The sequence below is a fragment of the Oncorhynchus gorbuscha genome, unplaced genomic scaffold, assembly GCF_021184085.1.
Source record: "Oncorhynchus gorbuscha isolate QuinsamMale2020 ecotype Even-year unplaced genomic scaffold, OgorEven_v1.0 Un_scaffold_1048, whole genome shotgun sequence".
NCBI lineage: Eukaryota > Metazoa > Chordata > Actinopteri > Salmoniformes > Salmonidae > Oncorhynchus > Oncorhynchus gorbuscha.
In genome coordinates this window covers 172,998-187,500 of record NW_025745949.1, presented here as the reverse complement: position 1 = coordinate 187,500, position 14,503 = coordinate 172,998, and the positions used below count along the sequence as shown (strand labels likewise).

Here is a 14,503-nt window from a genome sequence, read left to right as displayed (position 1 = left end):
ACTGCCAGTCAAATGTTCTACTGGGACAGAGAAATACAGACGATTTAGAACAGGGCTCTCCAACCCTGTTCCTGGAGAGCTACAGTCCAGTATTGGAGTTAAAACCTACTGGACTGTAACTCTCCAGGAACAGGGTTGGAGTTAAAACCTACTGGACTGTAACTCTCCAGGAACAGGGTTGGAGTTAAAACCTACTGGACTGTAATTCTCCAGGAACAGGGTTGGAGTTAAAACCTACTGGACTGTAACTCTCCAGGAACAGGGTTGGAGTTAAAACCTACTGGACTGTAACTCTCCAGGAACAGGGTTGGAGTTAAAACCTACTGGACGGTAACTCTCCAGGAACAGGGCTGGAGTTAAAACCTACTGGACGGTAACTCTCCAGGAACAGGGTTGGAGTTAAAACCTACTGGACTGTAACTCTCCAGGAACAGGGTTGGAGAGCCCTGATTTAGAAAATCAAACAGACGTAACCTCAAATGTTTGTTTTCAGTTTTTATTTAAACTTTTTTAATAATGTCAACATTGTGTTTTGTTGCTCATAAAAATATGTTCACTTAATTCAAAAGGACATGGAAAGAGATGAACAATAACAACGAAAAGCTTCCCAAAATAAACAGGGAAAATAGGAATAAAATCAAAAATATTTCTGGATATTTTCAATGTTTTTTGTATTGTAAAACCAAGTATTCCAGTTAAGTTGTTTGGTAGTTTTACACACTTTAAACTGATGTAGTTTTAAGTGTTAAATATTGAGGCCTAAGTATTTGTTTAGATGGTATAAGATTTAGTGGTAGACAGCATCCACCAACCCTCCCTTCCTTCCTTCCTTCCTTCCTTCCTTCCTTCCTTCCTTCCTTCCTTCCTTCCTTCCTTCCTTCCTTCCTTCCAATCTTAATCTCCTGTGTTGTTTTCACTAAAATAATAGTCATAATGTACACCGCCTGGTCACTAAGCCTGTTAGAAGAGGGGACCCTTGTCTTGACATGCCCATTTCAGGAGGTTTAAATACATGCTCTGGAACTTTAGCGACTGCTAAGTATTTGTTAAACCTCCCACTTTGGGCTGGATGTGTCTATATGTCGTTAAAAATGCATACTCTATTCACAGAATTACTGTCTTACCTCAATTAGACATTTAATGCCTAGTTTAAAATCAACTTTTTCTCGAAGCTGTGCTGCTCCATTTTCTCTCCATTTTCCCCCTAGCAATTCAAGTTCTAGCCAATGAGCTTTAGCCCCTTGCCATTTGAGCGTTAGCTAGCTAGATGCAGAATGAGAAAGAGAAATTATGTGGGGCACATATCTGCACGTAGTACACAGGGACCACTTTTGTCTCATGAATGCTACTTTCAGAACTACTGGCTAAAAACTATACAAAAGTACTGGAGAATGTCTTTAAATGTAGTGGATGGATTAGGTGGGCATGTGTGTGTGTGTGTGTGTGTGTGTGTGTGTGTGTGTGTGTGTGTGTGTGTGTGTGTGTGTGTGTGTGTGTGTGTGTGTGTGTGTGTGTGTGTGTGTGTGTGTGTGTGTGTGTGTGTGTGTGTGTGTGTGTGTGTTTAGTGGTGGATACAGTACCACTGAAGCATGACAGTGACTTGATGTCTGCCTCTCTGTGCACAAGACGGGACATGCTTCCACATTATCACTGATCTGTTTACCGACAGAGATCTTCATACTGTAGTCGGCACTGAGATCCTCATCAGGGGCAGGCAGGTTAACACCAGACACATTAAAGTTACTTAGACCGTTTTCACATTCTGAGATTTGAATCTCAACACTGGTGTTTCAGCATATTCTAGTTTGGTGTACACATTTTTTTCCTAAATGTCCCTCGTCCCAGACAGAGCCCATATAAAACCTTCAACTATATGCTACGCTTGGACTTTTCATAGTCTGCTTGGCTGCAAGTGAGCAAGACGTGGGACCCTCTTTTTCCAAAGACCAGTTAATGGTGCACAACAAAGCACCATAGAGGCTAATTCTGCCTGAGGGAAATCCACAAGCATCTCTCTCTGAGGCTAGGCTAAGCTAGGCTAACAAGTGCGTTCTTGTGAATTGCAGTTTACTGAAGTAACTGTGTTCCCTCTTGGGGACATAAACAATTAATAAAGCCTTTAGAAATGAACTGTTTATTTTTCCCCTCCTCTCTGTGGTAATCATGTGTGTGTGGTTGATCTGAGGCAGGCTCAGGGGATGTTTGAAGTTCGCTGCAGCACAGAAACAAATGTTAAGGTTTCAGCCAACTGAAACTGTTTATCGGTGCTTTTTGTGTGGGGGCGGGGCGGGGTTGAGGGCCAGAGAATGGAGAGGGGATTTAGTACGAGACTTACAGCTGCTTAGACTGTCTGACATTCGTAGGGTAAAGCCTTTGATTGACTTCGCTGGTACAAACGAGTTTTAATCTTCAAAGATTTGAATCTGGGGTTTAATCTGTCTGTTAAATCACAAGCAGTTAAGGGGGATGACGGGTGGTAACAGTCACATACTTATAGAACAAAAACAACAGCAAAAGTATAAAAACATTTACAAACACAACAAAAAAATGACAATTTCACTAAGCAATAGAGCCGAAACAAAGCATGATAAATGTCCGGCACCTTGCTTTTCAATTACTGGAAAAAGTTCTCTTCATTTGGTGACTCGGATGTCATTCACAGCGAGCGCCACTGTTTTTACATAGTTCAGGTATCACAAGGGGTGCACAGCAATGCACCCCCATTTCAGTGCAGAACCCATTTTAGAGTAGACACAGCAGGGATTAGGTCACTACCCTGATGTCTCTCTGTCTGGCCCAGTCTCGCTTGACCTTTGACCTGCTGTGGAGAGTGGGCACACTCAGTAGCGAGCCGCGGGGCGCCAGTCCAGCAATGTGATTGTAGAAACAAAGCAGGAGGTGTGGAAATAAGAATAAAGGCACTTTAAAAGGCTCCCTTATTTTCAAATAATCCTTTCAAACATATTTTAATGTCTGCACAGTTTAATATTTGTTCCGTTTCTCAATTGCTGACACATGGCTGGCCGGTCCTCTCTTTCTCCTCCACTGTCACCAACAACTCTAGCTGGTGTCTAGTCTGTGAGGGAATGAGTAGCTAGAGGTATTTAGTCTGACCCTCTGGGTCTGAGTAGCAACAGAGATGGGCGTCAGAAATAAGAGGGCTTATGAGAGAGAGCCATGTTGTTGTTCGGCGAGCAATGATCCTGTATTAGCAGCACCTCGTACTCCAGGCCGCCATTTTGAACCACAGCCGGCTCCGGCTGCTTTTGGGGCATCGCCCCTCCAATGTTGGAACCAGCCTTGACTCCCTCCAGCTCCAGCTGGGCTGGCTCACACTCCAGATCCAGGTGGCCCTTGGCCCGTTTCCTCCTCATGTAGCACACCATCCCCACGGCGGCTGCAATCAGGACGAGGAGCAGCAGGATGGCCAGAGCCGGCACCAGCATGGTGGTCAGCCTCTTGTCCTCCACCTGCCTCCCTGTGGCAGTGTGCTGCTGGGCCGCTGTGTGGGCCACCGTGCAGACGCTGTCCCCACCGCTGAGGTCGCCCAGTGGGCTGGCGCATACTGTGTAGGTGGAGTTGGGCCGCAGCCCCCTCAGGGTGTACTCTGGGTAGGAAGCAGGCACGCTGAGCTGCATGGGACGCCGGTCGGGCCCCGACAGGTTGCGGTATGTCAGACGGATGCCGCGGATGTAGGGCCGGACCTTGATGTAGCGGTGCAGGTCCAGCATGATGGAGGAGCTGGTCACCAGGCGCGAGCTGATGTCGGGGTCATCGGCGGTGACAGTTGCCGCGGAAATGTAATTGTTGTTGTCATTGTGGTCCTGATCGGGAGGGGGGTGGGAGTGGTGGCGGTTCTCGCAATAGGTGCCGTAGAAGCCACGAGGGCAGGTGCACTCCAGATGGCCTTGCCCGTCCAGCCGACAGGTGCCCCCATTCAAGCAGGTCTGGGAGGGGCAGAAGAAGTCCACCTCTGGGTCTTGGCTGCTGCTGCTGGGAGAGGCAGGGACGGGGGGCGGGGGCTGGCTGCCTGTCCCAGTTGAGGTGTCCTCCTCACTGGGCCCTGGTGCAGGGATGGCTGGGGAGGTGCTAGGCAGGGTGGTGACTGGAGGGGGCATGGTGGTGCTGGTTCTGACTGTGCTAGCGGTGACAGTAGTGGTGGTGGGGCAGCCAAACTCCCTGTGCTCCAGCCTCTCCAGCACCTTCCCAGCGTTGAGGGGAGGGAAGTGGCAGCGGGTCTCCTCCGTCCTGCCCAGAGTCACCCCCTGGTTCCTGAGCCACCCGGGAAACCAGGCCAGGGTGCACAGGCAGTTGAAAGGGTTCTCTGCCACCGTCAGCTTAGTCAGGTGAGGGAAAAGCTGTGCGAACCCGTCAGGCAAGCCCTGCAGACTCAGGTTGCTGATGTCCAACTCCTGGAGCTCGCTCAGGTTCTTCAGGTCCTCCAGCTTCAGTGGGCCCATGGGGTTCCCGGCCAGGCTCAGGTAGATCAGGCCCTGGACCTCCCTCAGCGCCAGGGGGAAGGAGCTCAGCTCGTTGCCAGAGATGTCCAGTTCGTGGAGGTTCCCCAGGCTGGCCATCAGGTCCTCGTTCAGGCTTTCGAGGCCCAGGCCGGCCAGCTTCAGAGACTCCAGGTTGGGCATCTGGAGGTCGGCTGACCCCAGGGATGGGAGGGTGTTGAAGCGGAGGTCCAGCAACAGCAGTCTGGGCATGGCGAGGGCGGGGAGCGAGGTGAGCTGGTTTCCCTGCAGCTTGAGCTCCAGCAGCTGCTCCAGGCCTTGGAAGGCAGCAGGGTGTATAGTCCGGATGTGGTTGCTGTAGAGGTACAGCCTCTCCAGTAGGGCCATGCCCGCAAAGCTCTCCTCTGACAGATGGGTGATCTGGTTGGCTGAGAGGTCCAAGTTCCTCAGGGAAGTCAGAGGCTCAAACACTCGGTCAGGCAGTACCGTGACTTTGTTCTGACTCAGATCCAGCATCTCCAGGCTCTCCATGCCCACAAAGTCTTCCTCTGCCAGGGTCTCGATGCCGTTGGCGAAGAGGTAGAGGTTCTTGGTGAGTTCCGGGACGCCTTGGGGCATGGTGGCAGAGCGGCGCTGGAAACAGAAGATGGATTCTGGGGTGGAGCAGGTGCAGTCCTGGGGACAGTCGCTGGCCAGAGTCCTGCCAGGGAGCCGGAGCAAGAGGAGAAGGAGGAAGGGCGTCAGCGGAGGGAGGAAGAAGGCCTTCATGGTGCCACTGGAGTCACTCTGTCTCCTCTCTCAGCCTGAAAGGACAGATCAAGGACAAGGTCAGCTATAGAAAGAGATGCTTTAAATGCAGGGCCACTGGGTAATAGATATACACAGACAGAGTCTTATCTTTGTCATGTCTTGCTGGAAACTGTGAAGGACATGGGAAAGGAAGGCAACCTAGAGGTGTCGAACATAGAGACAACCTAGAGATGTAGGACATTGAGACAACCTAGGATTATAGGACATAAAGACAACCTAGAGATGTAGAACATATAGACAACCTGAAGTGTAGGACATAGAGACAACCTAGAGATGTAGAACATAGAGACAACCTAGAATTATAGGACATAAAGACAACCTAGAGATGTAGAACATAGAGACAACCTGAAGTTTAGGACATCGACACACTCTAGATGTGTAGGACATAGAGACACCCTAGAAGTACAGGACATAGAGACAGCCTAGAAGTATAGGATATAGAGACAACCTAGAGATGTAAGACATGGAGACAACCTAGAAGTATAGGACATAGAGACAACCTAGACGTATAGGACATAGAGGTGTAGAAGTGCTAAATTGAGATATACAGCAATTCTGTACTATAACTACCCTTCATATCTGTATAATGCGTCACAAATCTGTATAGATCTTTATGATGTATTAGTTTCTCTTTTTTCATGTGGTTAGCACAATATGTGGCGTTATTATCGTCGTCTGAGCACACATGAATGATCAAAGACGTGGTCTCTTGACACAGGGCTCTTCAAACAATGGGCCGTGGTACGGCAGTGACCTCAGGGCTTTGAGTCATTTTCCACTGGACTCGGGGGAAAGAAAGTTCCCTTAGATAGAGAGTAGCAATCTAATGTAGCCACACTCTGACCAAGGTGACTTAAACTTGATAGTATTGTATCAGACACAGTAGATCCAGGATGTTGTTTTCCTTTCTGAGGTGTTTTCATCAAGCATATTGTTAGTTACTGTGGTAGCAGGTTTGGTAGCTGCTTCATTAACATAAACCTTGCTATAGATCCTGGTAGTACTTGGTGCTGTGGACTGGTAAACACATTTATGTGTCTCTGTCTCTCTCACTCTCTCTAGGTATGTCTATCTGTCTCTCTGTGTCTGTCTGTCTTCCTCTTTCTGTGTGTCCCCTTCCTTCCTTCCTTCCTTCCTTCCTTCCTTCCTTCCTTCCTTCCTTCCTTCCTTCCTTCCTTCCCTCCCTGTCCTGGTTCTATCTCTGTCTCACTCTCTCTGTGTCTGTCTGTCTCTCTCTCTCTGTGTCTGTCTGTCTCTCTCTCTCAGGGTCTGTACAGTCCACCCACTAACATTTACAGTTCTCCACACACTGTGGTTGAACGGGAAGCACATTTAACCATTTTCTCCATGTTTACGACAAACTCTTTAGCCTGTGAAACCATGTTACAGACACACACACAAACACACACACACAAGTTGTTCAGATTACGATGTCTGAGGGAGGCGATGAAGCCTGTCAAGAACTCCAGTCACCCAAGCCACGGACTGTTACCATCTGGCAAATGATAACGGAGCATCGGGTCTCGGACCAACAGGCCATCAGACTGTTGAACAACTAACCCTAGCTGTTTACCTGCTCAGAACTGCACCGTAGAGACCGTTTACACTGACTCTCCACACGCCAACCCTTGCACACACACACACACACACACACACACACACACACACACACACACACACACACACACACACACACACACACACACACACACACACACACACACACACACACACACACACACACACACACACACACACACACACACACACACACACACACACACACACACACACACACACACACACACACACACACACACACACACACACACACACACACACAGTCAACACTGCTGTTGAATGTGATACTTCTATTCAACTGCTTAAAGACACTAACCACTTTACATTTGGAACACAGTTCTACTTGATCATTACACATTCATCATCAGATCTTATTAGATCTGTTTTATTGCTATGGATACTACCTTCCTCTGACTTATTATTTTAGATGAAACTTTTCTATTATTATTGATATGGATATTGTACTGCATTGTTGAGGGAGATAGCGTGTTAGCATTTCACTACACCTTTTATACCTGCTTTTAGTGGTTTAATGCCTGCTGTTAGTGGTTTAATACCTGCTGTTAGTTGTTTAATATCTGCTGTTAGTGGTTTAATGCCTGCTTTTAGTGGTTTAATGCCTGCTGTTAGTTGTTTAATATCTGCTGTTAGTTGTTTAATATCTGCTGTTAGTGGTTTAATACCTGCTGTTAGTGGTTTTATACCTGCTGTTAGTGGTTTTATACCTGCTGTTAGTGGTTTAATGCCTGCTGTTAGTGGTTTAATACCTGCTGTTAGTTGTTTAATATCTGCTGTTAGTTGTTTAATACTGGCTGTTTGTGGTTTTATACCTGCTGTTAGTGGTTTTATACCTGCTGTTAGTGGTTTTTATACCTGCTGTTAGTGGTTTAATACCTGCTGTTAGTTGTTTAATACCTGCTGTTAGTGGTTTTATACCTGCTGTTAGTGGTTTTATACCTGCTGTTAGTGGTTTTATACCTGCTGTTAGTGGTTTTATACCTGCTGTTAGTGGTTTAATGCCTGCTGTTAGTGGTTTTATACCTGCTGTTAGTGGTTTAATACCTGCTGTTAGTTGTTTAATACCTGCTGTTAGTGGTTTAATGTCTGCTGTTAGTGGTTTTATACCTGCTGTTAGTGGTTTTATACCTGCTGTTAGTTGTTTAATACCTGCTGTTAGTGGTTTAATGTCTGCTGTTAGTGGTTTTATACCTGCTGTTAGTGGTTTTATACCTGCTGTTAGTGGTTTAATGCCTGCTGTTAGTGTTTTAATACCTGCTGTTAGTGTTTTAATACCTGCTGTTAGTGGTTTTATACCTGCTGTTAGTTGTTTTATACCTGCTGTTAACGGTTTTATACCTGCTGTTAACGGTTTTATACCTGCTGTTAGTGGTTTTATACCTGCTGTTAGTGGTTTTATACCTGCTGTTAATGGTTTTATACCTGCTGTTAACGGTTTTATACCTGCTGTTAGTGGTTTAATACCTGCTGTTAGTGGTTTTATACCTGCTGTTAGTGGTTTAATGTCTGCTGTTAGCTGTTTTATACCTGCTGTTAGCTGTTTTATACCTGCTGTTAGTGGTTTAATACCTGCTGTTAACGGTTTTATACCTGCTGTTAGTGGTTTAATGCCTGCTGTTAGTGGTTTTATACCTGCTGTCAACGGTTTTATACCTGTTGTTAGCTGTTTTATACCTGCTGTTAGCTGTTTTATACCTGCTGTTAGCTGTTTTGTACCTGCTGTTAGCTGTTTTATACCTGCTGTTAGCTGTTTTATACCTGTGACAAAAAACATTTGATCTGGAGGATTGACATGAGAGCAAGTGTGTGTGATTCTGTGTCTCAGTGTAAAACAGAACAAGTCTTAATGCTGCAGTACAAACTTCTCCTTGTTTCCCTCTCATTTCTCCACTTTTACAACTGTACCAAGTCTCTGTTTGTGACTGTAATTATGCGATACACGTTATAGTGCATGTGTGCATGCATCTGTGTGTGATTTAGCTTGCGGTGCTCTCAACTTGTGTTATCCATATCCTGGAGCTGCTTTCCTGACAAACGCTCAGTATAAATCACCTAAAATTAGAATATTGTCATTACTCAAAACTTTGGTCAACGCTCCTTACTAAACACATCTGAGAAATACAGTAGAAACTCAGAGATGCTGAGAGAGGCTCTTTTGTATCCAAAGAGAGGATAGTGTCAGATGGGCATGTCAAGTAATTTACACCTCTTGAGACCCAGCAAATTCAGGCCCGAGACAGGACACCTGTAAGATCACATAACTTAGACTTGAGTTGAAAGAGAGCGAGGGAAGGGAGGAAAGAAAGAGGGGGAATGGATGGCACATAAAGGGAAGATGAGCTGCTCAAGTGAGTCATTGAAGACGTTTATCATCCTTCGTTCCAAGGAGTAATCGCACGGGTTAGTGGCCTTGAGCGAGGAGAGACTAAAATACAGATTTTCAATCTTTCTTCCTTCCTTCTGTCCTCCCCTTCTCTCTCTCCCTACTTCTCTCTTTCTCTCCCTCCCTAGCTTTCTCTCTCTCGATCTCTGGGCTTATAAGGACAGTGTGGGGGGTTTAATATCCGCAGTTCATGTCGGGGTGAAATACGCCAAGCTTAGTTTTATTGGACACTGCAGGGAGACTGCGACGGTGGCCCACCCCTCCACCTGCAGTTGTTTTACTTTCTCTTTCATTCTGCTTTTATTTGGAAAGCAGGTTTCAACATTTAGAAAAAATGTCATGATTTAAGTTGATTGGGGGGGGGGGGGGGGGCTGCTCATGGTGTGAGTGGAAATTGTAGACACCTTCAGGTTGAATTTGTTCACTTAAGGGAGTTTCTTAAGCGCCGTTTTAATGGTACTGGTTGCTGTTTGGGGTACGACCTGGATTCTTCTTGTATTGTAGGCTTTGTCCTGACAAATGTACCCATAATACTCCCAGAGAACTCTGTTCTGAGGTGCTTGAGGGGTTGAAGAGTACAACACTAAAAACGTCCTGGACAATGACTGAGACTTTCCCATGTTCATTTCCTTTCTGCCTCGCTGTCTGTCGTTACTCACTTGTAGCACTGACCCACCCGTTCAGCCAATGCACAACTTTGCTGCAACCTTGTAGCAACATTGTGAGGCAGAGATCACACTCTCCCATCTGAAAACACATCCCTGAGCTACAGAGATAGTGCCACCATGGTTACGGTAACTTGCGCCCTTCCACTTCCACTTTTGCCAAACATTGCCTGTCATTCTCAAGGTTCCTCTATCTAACTCTTTGATAAATGAGTCTTGTGCCTGCAGAGAGACACATTATCACATCCTGCACTAGGTCATACTGTAGCTGCCTGCCCACAACAAGTCATAATCTTACAGCTAATCACGCTGTTCTAGTTCATTACGGATTGAATTGATTCAACTTGGTCCAGTTGCTTCTGCGTCACATTGAAGAATAATCTGGTTGTTTTGTTGTGTGCCATTGTCACGTTGTTCCCAGAGTCTGGAAATCCTTTATCCAAGTTTATCTGTCCGAAAAGTTAGCTCTGCTTCCTTGTCTCTCTAACGATGAATGAACCATCATCATCTTCACCTTTATCCCTCAACTCTATCTCTGTTCTGTCTCGTTGTAGCTCCTATTCTCAGCAGGTAACACAAGCTGCATGAGCCTGTGTGTAACACAACTGTTATAATCACTGAGCCCCCGCTGATGATGGCCATGACTTATGATGAACTTTGCAGAAGGAAACAGAGCAGGTTTTTTGCATTCTTGCGGCTGGCGTTTCATTAATTCACTGGCAGCCATGCGATCTTTTCCTCCAAAAGCCGGTTTTAGTTGCGGCCGTATAAAACGAGCAGAAATGCACAGGGCTTGTGCCAAGTAGATATTACGGTTGAAACGGAGCCACTGAGTTCCACTTCCACTGCATATCTGGGATCTGTTTCCCCCTCTGGAGTTCCACTTCCACTGCATATCCGATCTGTTTCCCCCTCTGAGTTCCACTTCCACTGCATATCTGGGATCTGTTTCCCCCTCTGGAGTTCCACTTCCACTGCATATCTGCGATCTGTTTCCCCCTCTGGAGTTCCACTGTATATCCACTGTTTCCCCCTCTGGAGTTCCATCCACTGCATATCTGCGATCTGTTTCCCCCTCTGGAGTTCCACTTACACTGCATATCTGGGATCTGTTTCCCCCCTCTGGAGTTCCACTTCCACTGCATATCTGGGATCTGTTTCCCCCTCTGGAGTTCCACTTCCACTGCATATCTGGGATCTGTTTCCCCCCTCTGGAGTTCCACTGCATATCTGCGATCTGTTTCCCCCCTCTGGAGTTCCACTGCATATCTGGGATCTGTTTCCCCCCTCTGGAGTTTCACTGCATATCTGGGATCTGTTTCCCCCCTCTGGAGTTCCACTGCATATCTGGGATCTGTTTCCCCCTCTGGAGTTCCACTGTTTCCCCCTCTGGAGTTCCACTGCATATCTGGGATCTGTTTCCCCCCTCTGGAGTTCCACTGCATATCTGCGATCTGTTTCCCCCCTCTGGAGTTCCACTTCCACTGCATATCTGGGATCTGTTTCCCCCCTCTGGAGTTCCACTGCATATCTGGGATCTGTTTCCCCCCTTTGGAGTTCCACTTCCACTGCATATCTGCGATCTGTTTCCCCCCTCTGGAGTTCCACTGCATATCTGCGATCTGTTTCCCCCCTCTGGAGTTCCACTTCCACTGCATATCTGCGATCTGTTTCCCCCCTCTGGAGTTCCACTTACACTGCATATCTGGGATCTGTTTCCCCCTCTGGAGTTCCATCTGTTTCCCCCTCTGGAGTTCCACTGCATATCCACTGCATATCTGGGATCTGTTTCCCCCCTCTGGAGTTCCACTTCCACTGCATATCTGGGATCTGTTTCCCCCTCTGGAGTTCCACTTCCACTGCATATCTGGGATCTGTTTCCCCCTCTGGAGTTCCACTGCATATCTGCGATCTGTTTCCCCCCTCTGGAGTTCCACTTCCACTGCATATCTGGGATCTGTTTCCCCCCTCTGGAGTTCCACTTCCACTGCATATCTGCGATCTGTTTCCCCCTCTGGAGTTTCCCTGCTCTCTTTTGCTGTTCTTCATTTCACTTGTACATTTTCTTTACTGAAAAACACAGCCTCGAATGTCAAGAGTTGGAGAGGAGATGTAAGGGCTGGGAGGCAGGGGAAAGAGGAAGGCGGGGGGGGGGGGGCAAAGGCCATGAAAGTTAGTTTCTAGCCCAGTATCATCCCTTCACATCACGCCACCACTGTGGTATGTATCTTCCTCCTCTTTCAGCATACCTCTCTTTTCTCTTTCCACTCCTCCTGGAAATCATCCCTTGATATGAAAATGTTTTCCCCCTGTAGTTCCTTGAAGCCGGACTACGTTAAAGAAGAGAGGTATAGTGGTAATATCTTGATGCTCCCTGAGCTACACATTCCTATTGTTATGTTCCAAGTCATTACATGTTAAAGCCAAGGCTGGGCAGAGATGTATTGTTATACAGCCAAACACCAATAAAGTAGCTTTAGTATTGTGCCATTGGGTCAGGTTAACAAAGTAGCCAGCAGCTAACTCACTAACAGCTATCAACAGCCAACACCTGCTAACTCCGTGAGAAATACCTCGTAACTTCTGCCAACAGTGCAAAAACTACCAACTTAGCTTTTCTTTTTGCCAACAATGCAAAAAGTACTGTGTTGGACTTAATCAGCATTAGGTATAGGCCTAGTAATTGTTTCTGGAAAATCTCATTCAGACATTAAAGATAGCATCTGATGGAGGTACAGTCTGCCATTTGACCACAGTGTAATGGGTAGTAGGGGTGAGGGGTCGCAGTTATCCCATGGGTTTAAACACAACGCCTGGGGGAACACATTTAAATGGACTGATAATGGAATTCAGTGGGTTGTAATGGATTTCTGCCCGTGCTCATGTAGCTGGTGGTCCGTCTGAACTGCTCTTCTACATTACATGTGTATAGAACTTCCCTCACAGGAGAAGAAAGTTATTCTAAATTAAATAGAGTTTTCTACTAGCAGGTTCTTAACTATGACTTCATTCGGCTTATGTGTGCCTTTGCGGAAGTTTCTAAAATGTGGCTGGAGTTTTTCCTTCGGTTCAGCCATAAAGTCAACAGAGAGACATGAACCCGGGCTCTTCTGATATACAGCCTATAATAAAAAGCAGGAAGGCTGGTAGTATTACAGGGTTGGGAAATGATGAAGAGGTAGATGGAAAGACAGAGAAGAGAGTGTGGCTGGATGGATGTGCTGTGTGGCTGGATGGATCTGCTGTGCTGTGTGGCTGGATGGATCTGCTGTGCTGTGTGGCTGGATGGATCTGCTGTGCTGTGTGGCTGGATGGATCTGCTGTGTGGCTGGATGGATCTGCTCTGCTGTGTGGCTGGATGGATCTGCTCTGCTGTGTGGCTGGATGGATCTGCTCTGCTGTGTGGCTGGATGGATCTGCTGTGTGGCTGGATGGATCTGCTGTGTGGCTGGATGGATGTGCTGTGCTGTGTGGCTGGATGGATGTGCTGTGGGGCTGGATGGATGTGCTGTGTGGCTGGATGGATGTGCTGTGTGGCTGTATGGATCTGCTGTGTGGCTGGATGGATCTGCTGTGTGGCTGGATGGATGTGCTGTGTGGCTGGATGGATGTGCTGTGTGGCTGGATGGATGTGCTGTGTGGCTGGCTGGATGGATGTGCTGTGTGGCTGGATGGATGTGCTGTGTGGCTGGATGGATGTGCTGTGTGGCTGGCTGGATGGATGTGCTGTGGGGCTGGATGGATGTGCTGTGTGGCTGGATGGATGTGCTGTGTGGCTGGATGGATGTGCTGTGTGGCTGGATGGATGTGCTGTGGGGCTGGATGGATGTGCTGTGTGGCTGGATGGATGTGCTGTGGGGCTGGATGGATGTGCTGTGGGGCTGGATGGATGTGCTGTGTGTAGAGAAAAGAGAAAAGGGGAAAGAATAACGGGGGATGAAGACTGGGGAAAGGGAAACTCCAGCAACAGTTGAAGGATGGTAAAACAGACATTTTGCAAGCTTGCCTGGCGCAATGGAACCAATGGAATAGTCCCTAAAGTGCAATCCCGATCATCTGGCACTCCAGGCAGACTCAATCAAATACCCAAAGTATTTAAAAGAAAACAAATCCTATTTGAACCCAGGTCTGTCACAACATAGACACATACAGCAGTATGCATTTGTGTGGTATGTGTCTGAAGCAGTACAGGACAAACATCAGCCAATCACACCTCTCCCTGAACAGAAGGGAGCCAATCAGGCGCTGGAGGATACAGGCAAGAGACGGGGGACGGGTGTAGGGGAGCAGGGCCAGAATACACAAGATCAAGGGAGCCATGCAGTATAGATGGAGGTATGAGTGTCGGGAGAGGAGGAGAGAGAGGGGAGGCCGACATGAAAGAATGTGAGAGAGACGTAAGGAGGGCAGCTATGTAGATGAAGTTCGGAATATTTTCCTAAGAAACCCAATGTTGTGATTCTTGCTCTCTGGGGTCTATGTTTATTTTACTGTGCCTCATTCTGACCAGGGTGCAGAGAATCTGATAGCCCAGAGGGAACCATGAGGCTGGGGCAGGCAGAGAGGGAACCATGAGGATGGGGCAGGCA

General features: G+C 47.3%; 1 protein-coding gene across 2 annotated transcripts in view; it reads right to left on the bottom strand.

The window, feature by feature from the left end:
• Window positions 1-1,460: 1,460 nt before the first annotated feature.
• Window positions 1,461-14,503, bottom strand: part of LOC124021097 (vasorin-like) — a 44,185-nt gene continuing 31,142 nt past the window's right edge. For both annotated transcript variants that reach the window (XM_046336425.1, XM_046336424.1), the window contains one exon: window positions 1,461-5,260. In XM_046336425.1, the coding sequence (XP_046192381.1) occupies window positions 3,147-5,225 (2,079 nt within the window). In that variant the 5' untranslated portion in view covers window positions 5,226-5,260 and the 3' untranslated portion in view covers window positions 1,461-3,146. The remainder of the gene's footprint in view (window positions 5,261-14,503) is intronic.